The sequence below is a fragment of the Platichthys flesus genome, chromosome 4 (assembly GCF_949316205.1).
Source record: "Platichthys flesus chromosome 4, fPlaFle2.1, whole genome shotgun sequence".
Taxonomy (NCBI): Eukaryota; Metazoa; Chordata; class Actinopteri; order Pleuronectiformes; family Pleuronectidae; genus Platichthys; species Platichthys flesus.
The window spans coordinates 16,153,581-16,176,401 of record NC_084948.1 but is presented as its reverse complement, the minus strand read 5'-3'; the positions used below and the strand labels follow the sequence as shown (position 1 = coordinate 16,176,401).

At 41.8% G+C, this 22,821-nt stretch overlaps 1 protein-coding gene across 2 annotated transcripts; it reads right to left on the bottom strand.

Annotated features, from left to right (window-relative positions):
- Nucleotides 1–295: 295 nt before the first annotated feature.
- On the bottom strand, nt 296–19,607 carry cluha (clustered mitochondria (cluA/CLU1) homolog a). Of its 2 annotated transcripts, none has more exons than XM_062385469.1 (27): nt 19,262–19,607; nt 13,343–13,536; nt 12,905–13,076; nt 12,091–12,234; nt 11,782–11,909; nt 11,490–11,644; nt 10,155–10,280; nt 9,585–9,732; nt 9,392–9,484; nt 8,566–9,000; nt 7,776–8,035; nt 7,283–7,683; nt 5,738–5,839; nt 5,455–5,555; nt 5,207–5,359; nt 5,050–5,112; nt 4,715–4,959; nt 4,531–4,615; nt 4,278–4,431; nt 3,603–3,742; nt 3,433–3,513; nt 3,211–3,336; nt 2,972–3,093; nt 2,795–2,888; nt 2,576–2,710; nt 2,404–2,477; nt 296–2,247 (listed from the first exon to the last, which is right to left on the bottom strand). In XM_062385469.1, exons 1-27 carry the CDS (start codon nt 19,389–19,391, stop codon nt 2,121–2,123), a joined length of 4,188 nt encoding a protein of 1,395 aa, XP_062241453.1. In that variant the 5' UTR covers nt 19,392–19,607; the 3' UTR covers nt 296–2,120. The 2 variants fall into 2 exon arrangements, with proteins under 2 accessions (XP_062241453.1, XP_062241454.1); XM_062385470.1 differs by having other exon boundaries at nt 7,370–7,683.
- Between the last annotated feature and the right edge of the window lie 3,214 nt (nt 19,608–22,821).

Sequence of the window (22,821 nt, the reverse complement as noted above, 5' to 3'; positions counted from 1 at the left end):
AATCTTTCTACTTTATGAAGACTCTACCTGTCAGCACTCATTACATTCAGAAGGATTAAATAATAGGCACAGTACACACCAGGCTTTGCTCCTGCATGTGATTGCATCATGTTTTAGGAAACTCAATGTAAAAATGTCATGGTTCAGTCTCTACAGCTCACTTTATGTTGTTTGTTTATATATATACACACACACACACACAAACACTTCTCCTGGATTTGCACTCCGCCAAGTACAGTCAGTAGTCAATGTTGCACGTCTTGTGCCAAAGTAAAAACTTCATTTTCTGCAACAGTTCCAGCACCATCTCGCTATTGCTTTAATCACAAACATTTAGACACGGCAACAATTAAGTAACAAATTGCCATGGGAGGGATACATTGCATGTATACAAGCGAAAACAAACCCTTTATCAGTCTTTTTTTGGTACATCACATCGGGGCAGCCCTTCGTTTGTCCACTCCTGGAGGTGCCGTGAATGTTAACACACCCACACAGCACAAGAAAGTGCACTAATACTGCTCAATGAACAGACACTCCTGGCTGGCTTTTTGTCTCACATACATATGAACAGATGACATGTAATGAAAAAAGAAAATACACCCAGCAACAATAAATCACTCACTACTGCCAATGTTGAGCACATGTCCGATGGTGAGAGGTTTGATGCAGAAACAGTGACAACATTGGTGGCCATGAATGTTTTAAGAAAAGAGGCATCAGCCATCCAAACAGGTTAACTGCGTGTAGAAAAATAAAACATCTGGAAAGCAAATGTTCACTCAGCCTCTATTCCAAACTATGCAGCAGCAAAAATTAGCAACAGCTCTGGCCAATAAGATTTTTCTCTTGAACTACACAAAGACACACACACAAACACACCGTCACACATACAAACACACATGCACACATTTTCTTTCAATGTGTAAAAATAGAAAGTTGGATACAGCTACTATATAGATAGATAAATCTACTGCATAAAGTGGACGTTTTCAATTCTGCGGTTTCTCCATAATCATCCATCCAGTACCTGTCTAGCCCCGATAGAGATTTATACATATTTTTTCCCCCACTTCTATACATTTTCTATAAAACAGACATGGCTTAATTTAATTGATGATTAACAGGCCTAAAATACCTTTATAATTCTCCTGTGCACTTTTACAAAAAAAAAACAATACAAATAATCATGTACTTAAAAAGGAAAAAAAAAAATCCAGCAAATAATCAGTTGAAAAGCTAGCTAATGTGTTGTTTCCTTGCTTGGAGATAAAGGAACGCGGGTCACAGCAGGGATCCACTTGGGATGTCGTGAGTACAAATGATTGAACGGTTAAAAGAATAAACCATCGGGTTCATGTGAGAACAATTAGCCGTTGTTATGAACTGGCTCAAAGAAGCCAGAGTGAACATTTACATTCTGAAGCCCCACGTTAAAAAATCTCAAATTTATTGACTGTATTCTGGTCTTAGTGCACAGTATAAAGTACCCCTGAGTGTGGGTGCTTTCCAATTTAGAGCACCAGGGCGGGGTGGCGTGTGTAGGTGCGGGGTAAACACCCGGGGTTTTCGTCAAGGCGACTAAGGGAATGGTGGGGCAAAAGGTGGTCCTGGGCTTACAGTGGTTATAGGAAGTTTAAGTTGAGAAGAAGCCTGACTTAGGGATGATGGTACAGTAGATAAGGCTCTGGTATACAATGTCATGGTCATCCTTGGTCTCCCTCCCCCGGCTGCAAACACTCGTTCATACATGATCACATTTCTAAGCAGCTGACGCCTCCAGTGACTTCATCACCAGGTTCTCGGGTCGGGGATATTTTTTTTCCTATTTTTTTTTTTTAGATTGCACATTAATAATGATTCTATGTCGTTTGTACTTTCTCTTCCCTGGCGTCCTACCTTGTAGGAACTTCCTGCTTTGTATTTATTCGTCCTACAGTACACAGTTTGTTTTCTGGACTGCCCTGACCCATCCATCCATCCCTCCCCCGTTTATTTCAATGGTGATTTTAACTGCTTGCTTCTCAGGTCCACAGGCCTGGTGACATGGCTGTTTCTTCACAGCCTCTTCTCTCCCTCAAATAGCAGAAAGCAGCAGCGCGTTGAGGGCTTTTGGGGCATTAATCAATGGGAATTTTGTCCTCTAGTTCCAGTAGGCTGTCTTCAGCCGGCTCCTCGCTCTTTCCCAGCTCCTGCAGCTGCTGCCGCCGTTGAACCTCCGCCTTCAGGTTCTCCAGATCCTTTTGGCTGCAAAGCAAAACAAGACAAGTCAATGATAGACTCTGTAGAATAAAGCAACGAGTGTGTAACTCTGAACAGACTTTTGGATTCATATTTTTTATTTACACTCAACATACACTTATGTATTTGCCACATAACACTTATATTGTAATGGGACTCTACCTGAGAGGTATAAAGATGATGCCGTTGATTATGTTGAGCTGTTCCAGGATGCTGGCCATGCTGGGGGCAGTGAACTGGAGAAACGGAGGAAATAAAAGATGAAATAAGTGATGATTTTGTTTGGGTTTTAACAGACGGAGTCACGATAACATATCAGACTGAGAGCAGTCACCTTGAGGGGCATGATGCTGGCGTTGGAGCCGTTCTTGTAGATCTCATTCATGGTTCTCTGCAGAGCCACGGCCTGCTGGGTGAGATACTTCAGATACTCGGAGCTCTCCTTGGTTTTCTCATGTGCCTCACCCATCTGAGAGGAAGAGAAGAATGAGCTGTAAGTATCAATTCATCACATTTGATAGACTTTTTCAGCAGTTTGGATTCCTGGCTTTACCTGGTTCTTGTAAATAGTGTAGCCTTCCTTCTCATGCTGTAGTGCAGAGCGGAACTCAGCCTTGCTCTCGTAAACCCTCGCAACCAAATGATGACTGGAAAAAAAAAGACATGTTACATGAACCATTGCGTTAAGTCAGTATTATACCATTATAGATGATGATGAATGTGTCCCCACCTGAGAGCCACTTTGAGGGACCGGGGTCCGTGGTACTTTGTGTTGACGGTCAAGGCGTACTCCAAGAATCTCAGAGATAAATCATACTCCATCACTCCGTGCAGCACCAACCCGATGTTACTCTGTGGAAGGAGAACCATGAACAGTAAATATTAAAACTGAGCACAGTATATCACATTACCATTTTGTTGATTATAAATTTTAAATTTAAATAAATCTCAAAAAAGGAAAATACTTACGTCCAGCAGTGCCATCTCTGGGTGGTCCTCCCCGCAGACCAGCAGCATGAGGTAACGGGCACGATACAGCAGCTTCAGGGCGGTCGACAGCTGCCCATTGGCAAAGCAGTACAGAGACAAGTGCATCTAAGAAATGGAGACACACACAGGTAATACAAATTAATACGAGAAGCATTTCAAAGTTTTAACCTAAAAGATCCATCTCTTGGCGTGATGACTCACATATTCTTGAATTGTGTTCGGGTGCTCGATGCCGAGGACTCTTTCACTCATCAGAACAGCCTTCTGCTGGTTACTCAGAGCCTGCCGGCAAATACACACGTTTAGTGAAATAATAGCAAGAGGACACTTTTGTAAAAGTTACAGACAAGGTTCGAGTAAATGCTACGTACCTCAGCGTGGTCTCCCATGATGTAGTTAAGGCGTGCTAGCAGGCGCAGGCAGGCACAGATCTCTACGTGCATGGGTCCGTACACGTTGTTGAAGAGGTTGAGAGCCTCATTGATCAGCTCGCAGCCCTCCTTCAGGAAACCTGGAAATCAAGACAAATGGCTGATGTGCTACATAGGCAGTATTTATAACCTCCACCAAGATCAACAGCTACTGAATTTCTAAAGAAATAATGCAGAGCTCTATATGAAAAATAATAATAAGTCAGGTTTATAGTGCCAATATCTATGAACAAGGGAAATTTGGTGCAAATCTGCAATTCATAATCAAATCAAAATATGTTTTTTGGAGGAAATTATTTGTATTTAGTAACTCTCCGGTAACATTGATTTCCTTTCAACTATATCAGAGAATTGATATTTTACCTGTGTCTTGACAGTTTCTGTGTATATTGTACATGATTTGATGCAACTGATGTATTTCCAATATGGTGATGAAGCAGCTACTCAGCCTTGGTATGTGCTCTCTACCCAAACCACTAAATTTCTCATTCACATACACAATCACTCATTACCAAACAGAGGGCACGGTATGAGGAGCAGTCAGGAGGTCAATGTTTGACTCAGGTTTGTAAATTAACATGTCTGACTGCATCAGGTGCAATAAGCATGTCTCACCTTGCTGTACTTTGGCCTGTCCACTCTGGAAGAAGTGGAAGGCATCGGAGGCTTTGGGGTTAACGTGCTTCACAACAGGGAAAATATTCAGGATGTCCTCCTCTGTGAAGGCAGGCTTGTGGCGGCTGTCAAAGTTGTACTCTTTTATCAGAATCTACAAGACATATGAAAAAGATCATTTAGATTAAATGTACCAGAATGGCCATTTGTCAAAGTGGCGACGAGGTGGTCACTACAGACTCATGGGTGTTACCTGGATGCCAGTTTTGATTGAGATTTCTCTGAGCAAGGTGCTTTTTTGGAGGCCGTATTTCTCCACCACCTGGTCCACGCTCTCACTGAACAAACAAACATTTCAAAACACGATATTTGTCACTAAAAAGGAAATTCAAAAACCCCTTAGACATTTGCTTCACATTGACAGATGGAGCCCTCACCACTGTACGGTGAAGTGATAGTAGCTCTCTGCCTCGGAGGCGATGTTCTTCCACAGCTCGCTGGGCGTGAGGCTGGCCCACGCAATGTTGTCTCCGCCGCCGGGGACCCTGTTGCGACGTTTACGGCTTTTGCGGCGTGACACCAGCTCGTCGGGAGCCAGGTGGGCGACAGCATCAGGGAAGGAGCTCAGTAAACAGTTGAGGAAATGACTTACAGCAGCAGAGAGGGCAGACAACTCCACGCCCTGAATTACAAAAATAAGAAAGACATTTATTAAAATAAAAGTAGGTTTGTCTTTTTAGAGTACAGATAATGAAAGTTAAATCTTTCAAACCTGGAGGTATGTCTTGAAGATATGTTTCGCACATCTGGTGATCAGCTCACTGATTCCTATTCTCTATGATACGGAATAAAATATATATTATTTTTTGGAATGAATAAACACAAGCACAAACAGTATGTGAAGGTCATAGTCGTGGAAACAGACTCACGTAGAAGTGCTCCAGCTGTGCTTTAGCAGGGGTTTTATCCACAAACTGCAGAACTGTCCCCAGATAGCGAGCGTTGATGCCTCTCTGGTGCAGGGCCTCTGTGAGTGTGGCTCCATCCATTGGCAGCGTACTGTGGTCCAAACAGTCTTTAACCTGCTCGAACACACACACAGACAGCTGTAAGCTCAGATACACAACATGAAAACCCCTGTAAGATCTGGATCTGTTTGTGTTTGTGTGTTACTGACCAGTGATGGGATCTGACAGGACACCAGGAAGGCAGCGGCATCTTTAAGAAGCTGCTTCTGCTTCTGGATTTCATTTGCACTTTCGTCTGGGAAACGTACTCCTGTTTAAAAACATCATACATTAATTCATATGCATTATTGTTTATGTTCAATACACAGTGGCCTGGCTGTCAAGGTTTCATTCCTCAGAACCAAAATAGTCTAAATATTTACATCCTACAGAGGCTTTATATTGAATTATTTTTGTTTGATATTTTATATATATCTTCTGTGTCATGCTCACCTGGGGAGAAGATGTCAGGGTTGAAGCGAATGTCAAATGATGTGTTGCTGATGGATCCGACTGCCTTGCAAGCGTTAAGGACGACCTCACGGCTCTTGGGATCTGTTGGTGACAGGGATCAAACACACGGAAAAGAAGCAGAAATGTTAAAGGTAATGGCAACAATACACACGTGTGGATTACGGAGCTGAACTCACTTGAGTGCTATGGCTCAATAGTGTAAATGGAGATATTCTGATACCATTTTTCTTATTCTAATACGGATTCTGATACCTGGACTTTGCAAATCGGTCGACACAGAGTAAGAATCAAATACAGCATAAATAAAAGTTTAGCTTTTACCCCAAAAAATAATTCTAATACTTTTTGTAATAAAAGTTTAGCTTCTACCCAAAACAATTACTTGTTTTATAATTGATTTCATGCTTTCCACAATTGTTTGCTTGCATACCACTAACCAACAACAATATATGATGGTACCATGATATCATGATTAAAAGCTAACCTCAAAAAACTAAAAAAGCTTATTTAGATTTTTTTAACAGCTGTATGCTACTGACCATGTGTATAAGTGATGACTGCTATCACTTATTGCTAGTGTTGCAAGGTGCCACCTCTTGAAGCTGAAGTCACTTGAGAAACTTAAAAGCATGAAATATTTAGCTAAATTGCTGACACCAGAGCTCGCTCCGGCTAACGCTACACTACCCAACGTCACTTCTTCTTAGCTGCTCTAAATACAGTCCTTTCCAGTGGCAGGATAGAATGACTGCCGTTTTTTGAGTGGCAAAAGAAAAAGTAGTGATTTACAGGAAAACTACATTAAAATTCTATCTGGGTGAAATGAATGACCGATGTGGTGTCAGACTGGGACATAGATTTGTGTATATTTGTTGATGCCCAGTGTGAGATTTCATTAATGGTGGTAGTGGTATCAGAATATCTTCAAAATGAATAGTCATCTCGAACTCTTTGAGAACACAGTGTTGTGTGATTACTGCTGATCACACAACACTGACAGGAGCATTCATCTTTTAATTGCACAAAGGAATGATTTGCTGGACAGTATCGAAAGTCTGTTAGTTGAGGTTAATCTCAATGTGGACGAGCACCCACCACCTTTTCAAATCCGTTGACCATGCAAAATTACAACCACTATAGATCAGGTCAGTGCGTTTGACAAGCATGTTAATGTGATTAAGGATCAGCACACAAATCACTGAGCATGATTATCATTTACATTCCAAAAAACAGATTAGGATTAACAGACACTGCATCTGATTACTCAGTTACTATCCCACAGCAGAGGTGTCGCAGGCAGGAACAGGGAGCGACGGGGTGATTTGATCGGATGCCAACACTCGACCCACAGCAGGCTGAGAACTGAGCAGGGACAGCTAGCCAGGTGGAGAGAAGCCACTATGATCCAGTAACAGGCACTTTAATGCTCTGCAAGATACTCTAATCAAATGTGATTTATTATCCACTGGAGTAGCTCTCCCTGCATCGTCCTAGATTAGCTTTTTGGGTTATTTTTGGACGTACCAATACCAGATCCATCTTCAGCAACTAAGGTCTCCGCCAGCTCTTTGGCCTGAGCTAATCCTGGAATACTTTCCTCAAGCTCCTTACCCTCCAGTGGGCTCTTGCACTCTCCGTTCTGGGTGGTTGGGGGGTCTACAGGCCCGTTTGTGGTGGGCTTTGTTGAGTTTTCGTCACTGTCAGGTGGTGACTGGGAGACAGCAGAGGTGCTGTTGTCTGTCAGGCTTGTGCCGTCTGTGGACACCTCTGTTGCAGTCGAATCTGCTGCAGTGGTCTGAGTCGGGCTTGTTTCTGCTTTGTTGTCTGTGGCTGTTTCTGTGATGGCAGGTCTGTCAATCTTAGTGTCCCTGTTTGCTTTCTGTTGCATGAGCTGTAACGCCGCCATCTTCATGAAGAGAAGATATCTGTGGCGAGACACAAACAACAGTTAAGCAGATGTGCAAACGCTCCATGTGACGACAGAACTGCGGTAATGCTCACTGTAGCAGAGTCCTACCTGTGCTCAACAAAGGCCTCGATGAGCTCTTGGCGGAGACATGCCAGGCGGTGGCGGTGCTGGCGGGGGAAGCCTTGGTGCCGACTCTCTGGAGGCAGCTCCTCACCGTCCACGGGCAAGAAATTGAGGTCAGGGGGGAAAGTACGCAGGAGGTCCAGGATATAGTGTCGGCCATCGTTTCCAATGATGCCTTTGCACTCGACAGAGGAGCAAAGGTCCACTGATTCATCCTTCTCGTTCAGTACATCGTGTCTCTGGACCTAAAATGTATACAAAGCAGAGCAAAGATAAGGCTTTTGTAAGTAACAACAAATGCTATGAAAAAGTAAAAAAGGTTGTTAGTCCGTCATTCATACTCCACGACTTGACTTCCCTGTCTGAGGCTCTCAAGTCCAAGACTTAATTCATTCTTTAAGCCCTGAATATAAATATAAAAAAAACATACCCATTTTCCTTAAAAACAGGCTTAATTATTTGAATATCCTGACCACTAATGGCAAAATTACAGGACGCTGTTTATGATAATGAATAAACATATTCCCTAGTGAAATAGCATGGGGCTTAGTAACACAACAAACAGATTTTGCACAATAATGGAGGTCAATTAGCGTTAGGACTAACTCAAATCCAGTTTTGACTACAGAAACAATTTTTTTTATATTATTGACAAAATTGAAACGCACTTCTCATCATATTTAAATTTTTTGGGGAGGGCTCTGCGTAGAGTATACAACTACGCGTAGGCTACGGCATAGCTTCAACACAAAAGCATGAATTGGGCTTTACTGACCTTGAGCGGCCTGCTGGTCTTCTCCAGCAGCTCCAGATATTTGTTGTGAGACACAACAGTCTTTCCAAAGTCAATGGATCCGTAGATGACGCTCTGCTCCTGCTCACGTTCCAGGATTCCTGGGATGATGGACTGGGCAGTCACTCGGTAGCCTCTGTAGTCCACCACTACCGTCCCAAGGGTGTAGAGACCCTCAACGTCTACCGCCCCATACGCTCGTACTCCGTTCAAGTCATTGGTGGGCGCAGCGTGGGCAGCAGCATCTCCTCCCAACTCACGATAGTGGTCACGCACGTCGAAGCCGAGGCTGAAGAAGATGTTGTTCCAGATGAACATCTGCATGCGCGTCTCCTCGCCGGGGTTGATGGCCATGACGTTGCCATCGATTACTGCCATTGCTCCTCGAGTGGCAGCTGCGGCAAAGTCACTGTGGACCTGCAGGGGGAATTTAAAAAAAGAGACGTGGTGGCGAGTTATAAGAAAAGCTACACATCACCTGTCACAGTCAGCAAGTAGTCATCGGGTTATTACTTCTGATATCATTACAGCAGAGTTAGAGCCACAGGGCCAATCTAACACCATTTGCAAAGTTTTTACAACAGGAATCAGGCAGGGTTGACAATGTTCAACTTAAGCTCTTTTTACTACCAAAATTACAATTGATGCTATTGCCTACAGCAGGAAATACAAAGTATGCAAGAATCTATAAAAATGAAAAGCAAGACTTTTTAATTTGAAAGGTAATGTATTAAAAGAGATTACAAGACCATGAGAAACCAATAAAAAATTCCCACAATGGGACAAAGCCTGAGCAGCTCAACAATACCTTGAATATGGCTCGCTCCCTCAGCAGCCGTTCAGGCAGGTTCTTCCTCGAAAGCTCTCTGGTTGTCTGCAGCTCCTCATTCCAATCTCTGGTCTGGAGACGCATCAGCACAAACAACTTCAAAACACTGAAAAACAACTTCACAACATAGAGTACATCTGCCTGGTTTGCTGATGTGTTCAGGTGCGCCCACCTGTCCAGGTATGTGCTCCTCATAACCCAGGCGGGAGGTGTAGGCGTCCTCGGCGCGAACACAGTCCATGGCGTGGTCTACCTGCGGAGCGGTCCAGCTGTACACCTGGAAGGGCGTGGCTATCCTCTCAAAGGGATGCTTCTGGACCCTGAAGCAAAAAGAGAAAATATCAACACATCACTTGCTTGGTCTTTTTATATATACACACAAGCACATTTCAGAAAGTTCATCTGAAATTCAAGCAGTCTCTGCATCATTAAAATTACAACCAGTGAATAAGAAGAGTCAGAGTAAATCCATTTGTTATTGTGCTCTGAGATTTTAGCCTGATGCCTCCTGGTCAGATCTCTACTGTGAATATGTTCTCACATGTTCAAATAAAGTAAATTAATAAATAAATTAAATGACTGACTGATTTAGTTTTAAACCTAACCTATTTAAGTACAAAGTGAAAACAGAAGGCTGTGAATCCGCTGAAGGAAAGATGCATGAATCATTCAAGATGTAGGGAGGTTGAATGCTGATAGGAGAACAGTTTAAGTGACACTAAAGGTGAAGAGATGTCGTCACCTTTTCTTCTGCATGGCAGTGAAGTTCTTTTTGAAGGCAGGACTGATCTGGCTCAGCAGCTCCACCAGAGAGTGGCTCAGGAAGCTGGGATTGGCTGGTTTGGGGTTGAAGGTGTAGGTGGTAGATCTGGAATACAAACGCATAGAATTTGAACATCATATATCACAGTAATATATGAAGTATTGGGTAGAAAAGATAAAAGGACTAAACAAGCCTGGGGACTAGTTTAACTGCAGGGAAGTAACTTACTGCACCGATGTTCACAGGATTTAAAACATGAATGGAACTTAAACATGTAGGCTGTTTGCTGCAGGGGTTGTATTAACAACAGACATAATTTGCCCAGTGGTACACAGACGGTATCATAGTTGTGATAAAGTTGTTAGAAACAGACAACACTGCTCCAAGCCTAACAATATCTATATTTTCCAGAGTAATCCGATTGCAGCTCATTCATTTGATTGCTAAGCTTTTGCTGGCATCCAAAATTAGGATCCTACAACAGCTTATAGAGCACAGTTGTCGAGTCTCTATCAACACTTATCCCACGGTCTTCCATTAAAAGAAGCTGCAAATATATGAAAGCCTGTTCCATTTCAATGGAGACAACATGCAGAGGAAATGTGAGGCGCATGTGTCAAGACTAACTTCACTCACAACAGCACCTGTTGCACTAAACATCAGCTTATCAGGGTTTAACTGCTGCAAGATACCGACTTGAGCTGAAGGTGGTGTAGGTTATAAATAAAATAAGACTATGGAGTAAAATTTAACAACTTGGGAGCAAGTTTATATCCACTTTTGTTGTTTGATAGCAGAAAAGTAGTCGATGCTCCAGGTGCATGGTTTTTAAAAGAGTCTACCATCCCCCATTCCCAGTAAAATCCAGACAAGCTTTCAAATTGGCAGATTTTCCAGGTAGTCAGAGAGAACGCTTCTCTGCAGAGGAATTGGATTTGGCTGTATACAAAACGAAAGTGTGTGTGTGTGTGTGTGTGCATATTGCACATCAAACAGTAAAATGCTGCACTGACTTATGACCAGGTTTTTATTTGTCAATGATGCAATAAGTTTATTCTGCCTGAAGCACCAACAACGCTCCTGATCACGCCACATTATAAGACCAACAAATCATAGGTGCTCAGATGCATGCAAGTGCATTTGTTATTTAAACAACATGAGCTGAATGAGAAATTGACAATTGCGCCTGTGACGCCTTGGGTCCTGTGTCAGATGGGTTCCTGGTTGTTGCTCTGTGTAACAATAACTGCCAAATACTTTGTGTATAAACTGGTACTAAAGTGAAGCAATGGAGAGGTAGAAATGTTGACTGACTGGTTGAGGTAGAAGCCGCGTGTAGAGGCAGTGATGCTGATATGGCGTTCTTCCACAGTCACCATGTACAGATACATGAGGTCACCGTGCATCTTCCTGTTTCCAGGTGGAGGGTTCCAGCCGCTCATGGTCAGGACCTTCAGGCACTGCATAGGCTGTCGAGGATATTAAACCAAACAGTCAAATTAAAAAGTTTAAACGAAAACATTTAAATTTACTTTATTGGATCACTATGAATTTGCACTTTGTTTGAGGCTCAGTTTTTCTTGTCCAAACCCAGGCAACTTCTCACCTTCCATTCCTTGTTAAGTGGCTGAAGGGGCATCAGGGGGCGGTCTTTACTGCCAGGCAGGATGTGCTCTGGGGGGGTGCAGTCAATCTGCTCCAGGTCATTACCCTTTTTCTTTCGCTTACCACTATCTGCAAGCACATCACGAGTAAGATGAGTTTGTGCAGGACAATAGAGGTTCCATCTTTCACTACTGTGTTAAACTCAGGTGGGTAATGTAACCACATGCAAGAGACACCTATGTCCAAAAGCATAAACATTACAGAAGTGAATATAAAAATGTAACTTCTGAAAAGCCCTGTGGTGTTGTACCTCCGAGGTCTCCGTCAGTGAAGATGCTGAGGAAGGAGAGGGAGTTGCAGTCCACTCCGTTGTAGGAGTCTGATGGGTCCAGACTTTTCAGCAGGTCTCTGATGTGACGCACGTGGATGCGAGCTTCACGTACAGTGTACGGCTCTGCAGCAAAAACATGCAAAAGAATCCCAGAGGTTATAAATGGGTATTGAGAAGTTTGAGTGTAATAGATCTGGATAATCCGCATTTGTTATGTAAATGAGAAAGGACTCATTTCAGTTAAGTCTTTGCCTGCAGAAATGTTACCAGTGATGCAGGTTCAATTTTAACTTGTTTTGTTCCTTAAACTATTTATATGTAGATGAAACAGTTTTAACACTGTAATTGCAATTGTGAATGATTATATATGATCAGGTTTGTCAGGTTGCACCTGCCCATGCAGTCTGACTCTATCACTGTTATTAACCAGTTATTTGTTTTCACATGACCAGATTAGTCTGAGACATTGTGAGGTCAAAAACCTTTTCCCTGTAGCTTCCAAATACAGATGGTTACACTCTGCATCTTTACATAAAGAGCTTTTGGAAATTTAATAAAAATAGACATGTTTTCTTTGTTGGTTCAATAGGAATGAATAAATCCTCCAAAAGAAAAAGACTGCTGAAAATATAAAAGTGTTTCATTGACGATAACGATTTTGGATTTCTTTTACATCCTTTAAATACCAGATTTTAAAAATGGCAGCATTATGGTTACAGCTCAACTTTTCAAAGTTAATTTCTCTATTTGCACCAAGACAACGACTAATTGCCAAATGGCTTCGGATTCTGACCTTCCACCACTTTGAGAAGCGAGCCCTCCTGCAGGCCCTCGATGGACTTGAGCTCAGCGAAGTTGTCCAGCACGTTTCCATCCAGCTGCAGGGAGAAGCAGGTGCGGTGGCAGGTGTCCTCCCGGTCTATTAACACCTGATGGATTTCCTGCACCATTTCTTGAGGAGACACCTGAGGGAGAGGAGAGAACAGGGGAGATGAAATAATCTTGATAAGCAAATCTTTATAAATATTGGCAGCTTGAAAAATAGGGCATGTACATTTCTCAAACATTCTGGAGCAGGGATTTATGACCTATACTGCAGTCAGCCACCAAGTGGTGGTTGAGATGTTTTAGCTTCATTTCAGTGGAATAGTCATTTTGTCCAACTTAAAATTTAGTCTATGGTTTAAACCCAGCCTAAAGACCTGTTGCTCGTGAAGAGCCACATCCTCACCTGCAGGTCAAATGGCTCTGTGCCCGGTGCCTGGATCTTAATAGTGAAGCCTGTGTCCTGGATCACAATCACTTCCTGTTCGTTGGAGTCCTCTCCTCCGTCCGCCTCACTGTTCCCATCCTGCTTTTCCTCCGTCTCCTCTGTGTGCTCGTGAGCCCCGTCCCCGTTCACCATGGCTGTTTCTGCAGTGTGCCCTGCAGCAGAAAACACAGGTCAGCTTGGAATTATGAACCTTTCACTCACATTTTTTGATGGTTTTCTGACAATATTAATGTAAAATATCTAGCTTCAACTGCTCTGGGACCCTTAATGAAAACAATAACAAAAGACCTAGTTTGACGGCATCTTGAAGCAGTATGGGATCATTGTTGTCGTCTAAATCTACCTGATGCTACTCAAATCAAGCTCACAGATGAGGTCAAGTATTTAAGTTTAATTCACGTTATGCAGCAAACAGCAATGAAGGTGAGAAAAGTGAAACATCCTGTACATTTCTGGGTTTAAACATTGTTTGAAACATTTTGGATAATGCAAGTTCACTAGTCAAAAAAATGTAAAACATAGGTCTAGTTGTTTTTAGACATTTAATGAATATGTATATGTTATATCTATTAGAATAAAAACAATATAGCATTTACACCTGAAATCCTGCACTACAATTAAATTGTATAGAGAAACAGCTCTGTTCTCAACAGCCAACAGTAACTGAGCAACAGTGAACAGCGCGTTCAGACAGTCAGCCATGCAAGTCATCCTGACAACACAGAAAACACTTTACTACCACATGAACACTGAGACGCTGCTTGCTGCCTGGTGACAAACGAAGCACATGTAGCCAGAGGCTCAACGACCTTTAGAATATCCTTATGAAATATTTATGAATGTGCTAACAAAGCCTTCAGATCTAAGCTACAGTATTACATTGCTGTAGTGTGAGTGCATTTAATTAATTCACTAAATATATCTAAATCAACTGTGCACACATTTTCTCTTTGAACCTACAAAAGTTGAACCTTCAACAAACAAATAATTGTATTAAAATTAAATTAACAATTGGTATAAAGCTGATAAAGAAACAATGAATCTTATTACCAACAGCAACCTGCTTAAGGCAACACTGCTTGAACAGAGGGTGAAAACTAAGTATTTAAACATTCACAACAGGGTTTTACTGGTCATTTGCATGGCTGATCGTGAGTGAATATCAACTCAGCTAGTAACCCATTTGATAAAAACATGAAATTCCTCTTTAATTGATGTTCAATTCCTTAATTTTACAATTATTTATAGATATATATATATATGTATCTATATATATATATATATATATATATCTATGTATGAAATATACACCAATGAATGACAAGCTAATTTAAGATGAAAGAATTATGACATGAATAAAAATGAGGCCCCTGAATACGTTAATTCATAGCAGCAAGGCTGAGTATCCGTACATGGATGTCAGACAACTGTTTTCTCTCACTGGGACAACTGCTGCCAGCCTGCGTGTCCTTGCTCACTTATCAAGGGTAACACAGCCTCAGGGTTACTGAGGAGAAGGGCCCGCAGGGAGGGGTGGGGCCTCATAAATGGACTACGACCCCGGTTGAGGAATGAACGTGCTAAAATGGTGGAGGAGCAGGGGCTGAAGCACGGCAGGCCACGCTCTGAATAACAAACACAACGGCTTCGGACGACACAAGATCATAACATTACAAGCCGGGGGAGAACAAGGGGCTGGTGTCTAGTGTTTTGGTGTTGCAGTCGTTTGTGCTTTCAGTTGTCAGAGAGAGAAACATTATCAGATGGCAGTTGATTATAAGATCTGAGGCTTGAAAGTTTTACCTAGAGTTTTGAAGTGTTTCAGTTCAGCTGGACTCATTTAACGGGCTTAACAGGACAGTGTCCATCAGTTTTTGAGCTGCAATCATCTACATCCAGCATTTAGAGCAGTGGCTAGCAATTTGTGTTTGTCATTGAACAAAATCCACTGAAAGAAATATATATATATACATTTTATAAGAACATAATCCCATGCCCTTATGACTTGTGTGCAACTCTACACATTAGCCTTATTTAGTATTTGGCTAATGTTAAATGAACCTTGGTTTCCATCAACACCCCCCGAATCAGCTACCTTAGATTTTAAAAATACTGCAAATTAGCGCCAATTAGCTTCTACACTTTGTTACCCCTCAAATGCACTATATCCAAATGTTTTCCTCCTCGTCAACCACACACACGCTAATGCTTTTTGCAGAAGCAGCTATCCCTGTAATATTTCTGGTTACTCTAGGCCACTGTGTGCAAAGACTGAATTCTTGATTGTTTTATGACAATACCGTATTTGTCCAAGTATGGCATCATGAAGTACAGACATCTGAGTAAATAAATTCACCTCCCACCAAACTACTTCAATTCATCCCTCAGTTAAACTGTGAATCACCCGTTTAATCACAGAATAAAAAAAAACGATATATATTTACTAATTTTCTTTGTGTCATTCACCGTATTGCCATGATATTCAAAAATAAAATTTCTTCACTCAAAAAAGACAAACTTTGCTCTCTCTCTCTCTTCTGGCGTCGAGTATCATCCACTCAACTTTAAACTCTTAAAATCAAACCAAAGTTAAATATCATACCAGAGCCACACCAACTCTCCATCAGTAATTTGCAGGGGGAGTTCAAATGGGAACAAACCAGTCAGCTCTGTAACCTCAAATGTCTACGGGTTAAAATATACAAAATTAAGACATGCGAGAGGTCATCAAGCAGTGATGTGAATCACTGCCTTGACACAAAACAATCACACACCTGTGGTATGAGACCAGGCAGAAGAGCCCTCTACCAGGTCATGGTACAGAATCAATGAAAGATACAATAAAGAGACACACTGAAACACTTCAGCGAGCAAGTTTACACTTCAACTGACCCATTTTTCCTCTGGCTAAACCTTTCTGTGAATCAAGCAGCTCAGAGGGCTTATTCACATGACCATCTTTCAGGGAAAACAACTCTTAGAAATAAACTCTTCTTTACTTGTTTATTACAGCAAATTTCTCCTGTGGACAACACAATAATAAACCCAGCAGTAGTCAGCCATCTCTCTGCTCTGCAGTCCTTGACATTGGCACCCTGACTGCCTCCATGGCAACATTAACCAGCAAGCCAGACAACCCTGAAACAACAACCCAACTAGCGTCACAAGGTGGAGAACTCCTGGTGGACAGACAGACCCTGAGTCATGCAGATGTGACAGCTGTGAGGAGTGAATGAAAAGTTTGTTCGACTTTATAAAATCAAACTAGCCAAGAATGAATGATAACAACTACATCCCTCAACTACAAAATAAAACATAACGAGAAGATGCAAGTCATTCTGAAGATTGTTATCGTTTTGGGACCAAAATAGTTTCAGCCTGTTGGGATGTGCTGATTTTATTGTGGTAGTTATATCATATATATATATATTATATAACTATATATATATAGCTTGTATATATATATACAAGTTATATATATAACTTGTGGTAGTTATATATATATATATATATGATATAACTACCACAATAAAATCAGCACATCCCATATATATATATATATATATATATATATATGAGTTTTTATCTGTTGATCAAACAAATCAAGTAATTTAAAGACAACGTTTTGTGCTCAGGGAACTTCTTATGGGCTGAGAGATTTAAGAATAATAATACAAATTTAGAAAACTGCAGGATCTTGCACATGAGTATGAAGCAGCCAACAAGTGGGGAAAAGCAGCGAGTCGGTAATGGAGGTCTGGGGAGATGCAGCTCCTCATTTTTACTGCACAATTTTCAAGTTGCTGCTAGCACGAATAAGCCCATATAATGGGGATATGGGGGTGGGACTAGCATGTTTCTCTGTCATCATGCTCAGATTGTTTTGAAGCGGAGGCTCATGGTCATAACACTAACATGAATATCTTGTTAATCTAAAAGTATTTAATCAGAATCAGCAACCAATTCACATTAATTTTCCCATAGCAAAAGGTGAATAACAGTGTGTTATTTTGTCTCTATAACATACTGAAAAGACAGATGTGTTTATGTAAAGAGAGAAAACTTTATATATTTTGCATGAAATATTGCTGCTGATCAATATTTTTTTTTCACTAATCGATTGATCAACTCAAGTTGCAACTAATGATTATTTTCCAGATCAATTCAGGATTCTGTATTTATCACTTGGGCCCTAAAAAGGTGTATAATGCGGAACACGGTTTCTAAAGCGCAAGTTGATCAAACAGATCGCTTATGATGTCACATATACAATTTAAATATCAAATTATACAAAGTAAAATCCTCACATCTTGGACAGCTGGTGAGCAGGGACCACAGAGCATGGGAGGGGGGGGGGGGGGTTCTATTTGTTCTTTCCTTCAAATAGAACCAAAACTGCGACAATATAATAGTTCATTCCAACTGAAGAACTACTTGATTCAGCTGTTAAATATACCGGCTTTGTGGCTGGACTGGACCGCTCAAACAGAGCTCCCCATCCAGAACCACACGCATGAATTAAGCTGCACTCAGACAGTGCGCATTAAGCTTCCCCCTCCGGTGTTTCCCTGTAAGAGGCTGGCGGACAGAGACAACTGAAGGTCCCACATGTGACAGACACACAGTGCACAGACTCCGGTTGCTCTGCAGGTTGTGTAACGTGAACTCCGCCGGCTGGCACTGCTCGAGTCTGTTCAATCCGCCTCACGCCAACTTTGAATCAGTCACCATACTCACCAGCTTCCTGCACTTCATTCACCATGAGCGTAACCTTCCCTCGCACCGTGCACGCACCACCGGGACTTTTTTACGCGACGACCAGTTTCCGCTTCCCGGTCGAGGAGGGACGCTATATATGATCTACCCCGACGGGGAGGTGAGGGGGCCGGTTAGAGGCTTATTACTGACCGCTGGTTGTTTAATCCACCTGACATCTATCATAAAGCCTCTTTAACAGTATAAACAAGGCGGTAACACATCCGTCACATGAACCGGTGGACACATTTAATGTAGAATACACCCAACCCTAACCCGTTGTATGACCGTCCCCCCCGTGTTCTTGCGAACAGTGAGCAGCTCCACTGAAGGTGACCTTCAGTTCCTGACTCTCACATGTTATTACCGAACATGTGCGTCGTTACGGGTTCGTACAACACAAGCGGCTCCCCTGTGAAAGCTCCATGAACCATGTGCATCACTGTCGACTCATAGTTTACCCGTAAAACACCCGCTTTCACCGCCTGCGTTCATCTCTGCGACACTGAGTGGAGCCGCTGCTTGCTAGTTAGCCGGCTAGACTGCGAGCTAACTAGCCGCATACTGAGCGACGGTGCTAATGTTAGCATGCCGGTGTTTGGGTAGCCTTCTGGGCTCCCGGTGTCGGTGTCAGGCTCGATTACAGCGATGACACTCGGATGTAGACTCGACTTTGGTGCAGTGGAGGATGCTCAGTGGCTAATAGCACAAACCAGCTCAAAGATATGCATGCATACTGCGGATTAGCAGGTGATGCTAGGTGCCTTCAAACTACAAGAGGCTTCCAAGGAGATGGATGTTGGGGGGGGGGGAGGAGGGGGTCAACCCCTATGGGTCAACCCAGGAGACCCTCACCTTGGGTCTGAGGACTTTGAAGTCACACAAAGCATGGAGGCTGTCCAGCTTTAGCTGAGAGCTAAATGGGACAGTGACACACACATATATATATATATATATATATATATATATATGGCACATTGAACATAGTTAATGCACACAAGTGTTGGTTTTGTGATAAGTCTCACTGCATGCATCGTGATAAGTGTAATCAACGTGTGCATTATACATGTTAAGCGCGATGGCAGAACATGCGAAGCAGCCTCTGTAGCTGCAGAGTCTCACCGCAGTCGCAGGAATCCTCCAGTCGCGTCTTGCCGGACTCGTGTTGGGCTCCATCCCCGGCTTCATCCGCAAGATCAACCGGATTACAGCTAGGCACTGCCGCCGGGATGTCATCTGTCTTGCTCACCATGGTCGGCAGTCAGTGTCGCTCCAGAAACCCCCCAGCAGCTTCGCTCGAATGTATGAGTCTTGCTTAAGAAATGCAAAACAACCAAAGAAATCCCTATCTGCTTCTCCGGCTATCTCGGGCTAACTGGCTACATGCGAAGGGTACGAGCTTACAAAAACAAGTCTACGGAGGAAGGACAGCGCTGTACATGGTGGGGATCACACGTGGTTCTCTCCTCCCTCCTCTTGACCTCTTTGCCTTTGCGTTGCACTTCCCCACCCACTGAGCGTGGCGCTACGGAAAGCCGCATGCGACAAATGTTTGTTTTTTATTTCCCTTTCTCTCTTTCTTTAATTTGAAATCTCATATTTATTTTGTAGACAATGGAGAGTTTCTCATATACACGAAGAATAAATGACCGTGCAAGACAAATAACCGCAGCAGTTTGACCCACATGTCGGTGGTTGTGACACTGATCTGTTTCACCCCACTCCCACTGAGAGCAGTAATTCACAAATGTGACATACACAACTGATCACTGACCATATATTTTACTGTGATCACCATAGACCAGGGGTTCCCAAAGTGGGGTGCAAGGACCCCAAATGGTCCGACCGGGAGAGGTTCCAGGGGGTCCCTGGCAAAAAGGGACGTTTATTTCCACAAAAACTTTATCTATAGGTAACACAGCGATAATGTATGACTTCTCTGTTCCTGAATTTCATACACTCACTAAAATAATACATCTAAAATAAAAAATATTTGCAAATGGGGGTCTGTGGTCTAGGTTGCTTCAGTAAAAGGGTCCATCAAGTGCAAAAGTTTAAGAGCCACTGCCATAGACCTCCATATGAAGATGGACGCCACATATTCACGTCCTACAAATATCCTGATATGAGGTCAAAATATCCCGGAAACAAACACCACCACCGTGTACATTTGGATTCAGAGTCCATGCAGTTGCGATCAGGGATGGAGACAAAGTATCGAGGTTCCAATGATGCACACGCTCAACCTTTCGAGACTCAGTCTGAGCTGTCAATCTTGACCCTTCAACCCATTTTTACAGCATCAAATAATTAATCAAAACCAAACCTACCAGAAAAAAGTAACACTTGGACATCATTGTGATAAGAACTACCTAAAAGGACTGAAAAAATCTTTAAGAATAATCTTGTCGACATGCAACTTTATAGGTTGGCCCATGTCCCATCCTCAAACACAGGAGCAACACTGTAGCCAGCCACCAGGGGGCGATTAAGATGCTTTAGTTTTGGGAAGACTTACGTCATCTATCTTTATATACACATGATCTCAGGAAAGTGCTCTTATTATATGAAGAAAAAGTAGGTTAAAGTCCAACCTGTCTCTTAGTTAAGAACAGAAGACACTTTTCTCATCCTAGTAAAGGGACAGTTTGGTCCTGAAACTTTACCTAACCAGCCAAATATTTTCTTCAAGTAATACAATTATTTTCCAACTGGCCTGAATATTATTTTATTATTTACTAAATACACTAAATTACTTTATAGATTAGAAGAGAGAATAATGTCTGGAAAGATCCCCACATTGTCACAACTTACAATGTGTAATCCAAAACATTAATCAGTCCTAAGTGATATTTTTACTTTGTCGTATGAGTTTGATTATGTTTTACGTGGTAGGTTTGCAGCCAGTCAGACACTGCCTTAGTGGTTTTGTTTCCCTTTGTTTTGTTATGTTATTTAGTAATGTGAGATCAGGTTGTGTGTGTACATGACGTGCACTGTTTCTATTGCACATCAACCAATCAGTTCACGTTGGTTAAGACTGCTTTACTCACTCAACTTATCAAATCTTTTTTGTATAATAAAGATTTATATTTCAATATGCAGCAGCTTTCTGACCCTATGTGTTGTATGACGTATGAAGCGGTATCAATATCATGTGTTGACAGTCTCCTGTATGGCCAAAGTGACGTTACAGAATCCAACCAAATAGACATTAGATTTGTCATACATCAAATAATTGTTGTTGACTAAGATAAATAATCAAATTCTACAGGTCTGAGAAAATATAAATAATAGAATCATCTGGAAATGTGTTCTGTTTCAACAAACAGCAGACTAGACAATCCTCCATTTTATTCAAATTATATGTACAGTAGATCAGTATAGGAAGCTAAACACAGTATATGCGGTAACCAGTCAGTAGCTTGTGCTCAGCCAAGGACCAAAAACCGAAGAAAGACCCGGAGAAGCACCTCTCTGCTTCTCACATCGGGTACCACACAGCATTATTGCTAGAGCCCATGTTACATAACCCTAAAAATAAACATTTGGACCTCAACAAGGATGAGACAGAGGTGTTTCTGCTGCTGACATTTGTTAGCATATTTATTATGAGGATTAGAGTTATGATATAGGCATTTATAAAGATGGAAGACGTTCTCCGTGGATGTGAGTAAATTATAAAATGTCTTGTGGTGTTTGACTGATGATGTTAGACATGCTCTGAGGATTAGAAAAAAAATCAGGCGGTGAAGATTTACTCCCTTTAGTTTGAATATTCATGAAAATCGTCATAAAGGCACCACACCATTCGTCTTTGTGTTAATTGCGGTTGTGGGCCTCTTTGGCTCATTATCGTTTTTGCTTCAAAGACGACAAACAAGTCATCAGTCTCCACTTTGGACAACAGCAGCTCGGGTGCATATATAGCAGCCAGTGTTTTGATTATTCATCCGAGATGTTACATAATACCAAAGCATCTGAAATGTGAAATCAGTCTTAAGGAAGGTGCGTGGAGAGTTTAATCTACCTGTCGTTTCATTTGGATTACAAGTGGAGTGATGATGTCATACGGTCAAACGGTCTCCATGTTCAGGGAAGGAAAAAAAACAGTTTTAAAGAAGACAGCTTTGAATATAAAACCAGAGGATGAACAGTGCACACAGTTATGCTAATGGCTTACTAGCTAAGAGGCGAACGAAAGCCCTCATCACATTTGCATTTTTGCAAATGTGATGTCATTTGCAGAAGACAAGCTTTTCATCCAAACAGTCTCATGCGGCATCAAAATGCCCGTTCTCTTAATGCGGCTTTACACACAACATATCATTGATTCCTACATGCCTCCTGTAAACTGTAGCACAATGAAACATGTGACAAATCAACAGAACTTTTTAAAAATCAATTCAGAAAAATATTCAGCAAAACATACAGTAGCAATATACAAAGTTAAACAATCTAAATAATCTATTTTAACACTTCAAGTGTATTTATTCCAGTGGATGTAACCTACTAATAATATATAAATATATTGATATATTGCTTTATTGAACATGTACTACTAAAACAGGATCCTACACTTCTAACCAGTAGCTGTAGAAGGCAAGAAAAGCCTCACAGCAACTAACCACAATTAAATTTGGTCTTATGGGAAGGCTCCTGTCAGAGTAACTGATGATCAG

Bases quoted from the DNA above. Each gene is read 5' to 3' on its own strand.
- cluha (XM_062385469.1), bottom strand. From the start codon at position 19,391: ATGGTGAGCAAGACAGATGACATCCCGGCGGCAGTGCCTAGCTGTAAT. The intron at 13,537-19,261 runs GTGAGACTCTGC...TTTCTGCTGCAG, and splicing joins GGAGGATTCCTGCGACTGCG to GGCACACTGCAGAAACAGCC. The intron at 13,077-13,342 runs GTGAGGATGTGG...CCTCTCCCTCAG, and splicing joins CAGAGCCATTTGACCTGCAG to GTGTCTCCTCAAGAAATGGT.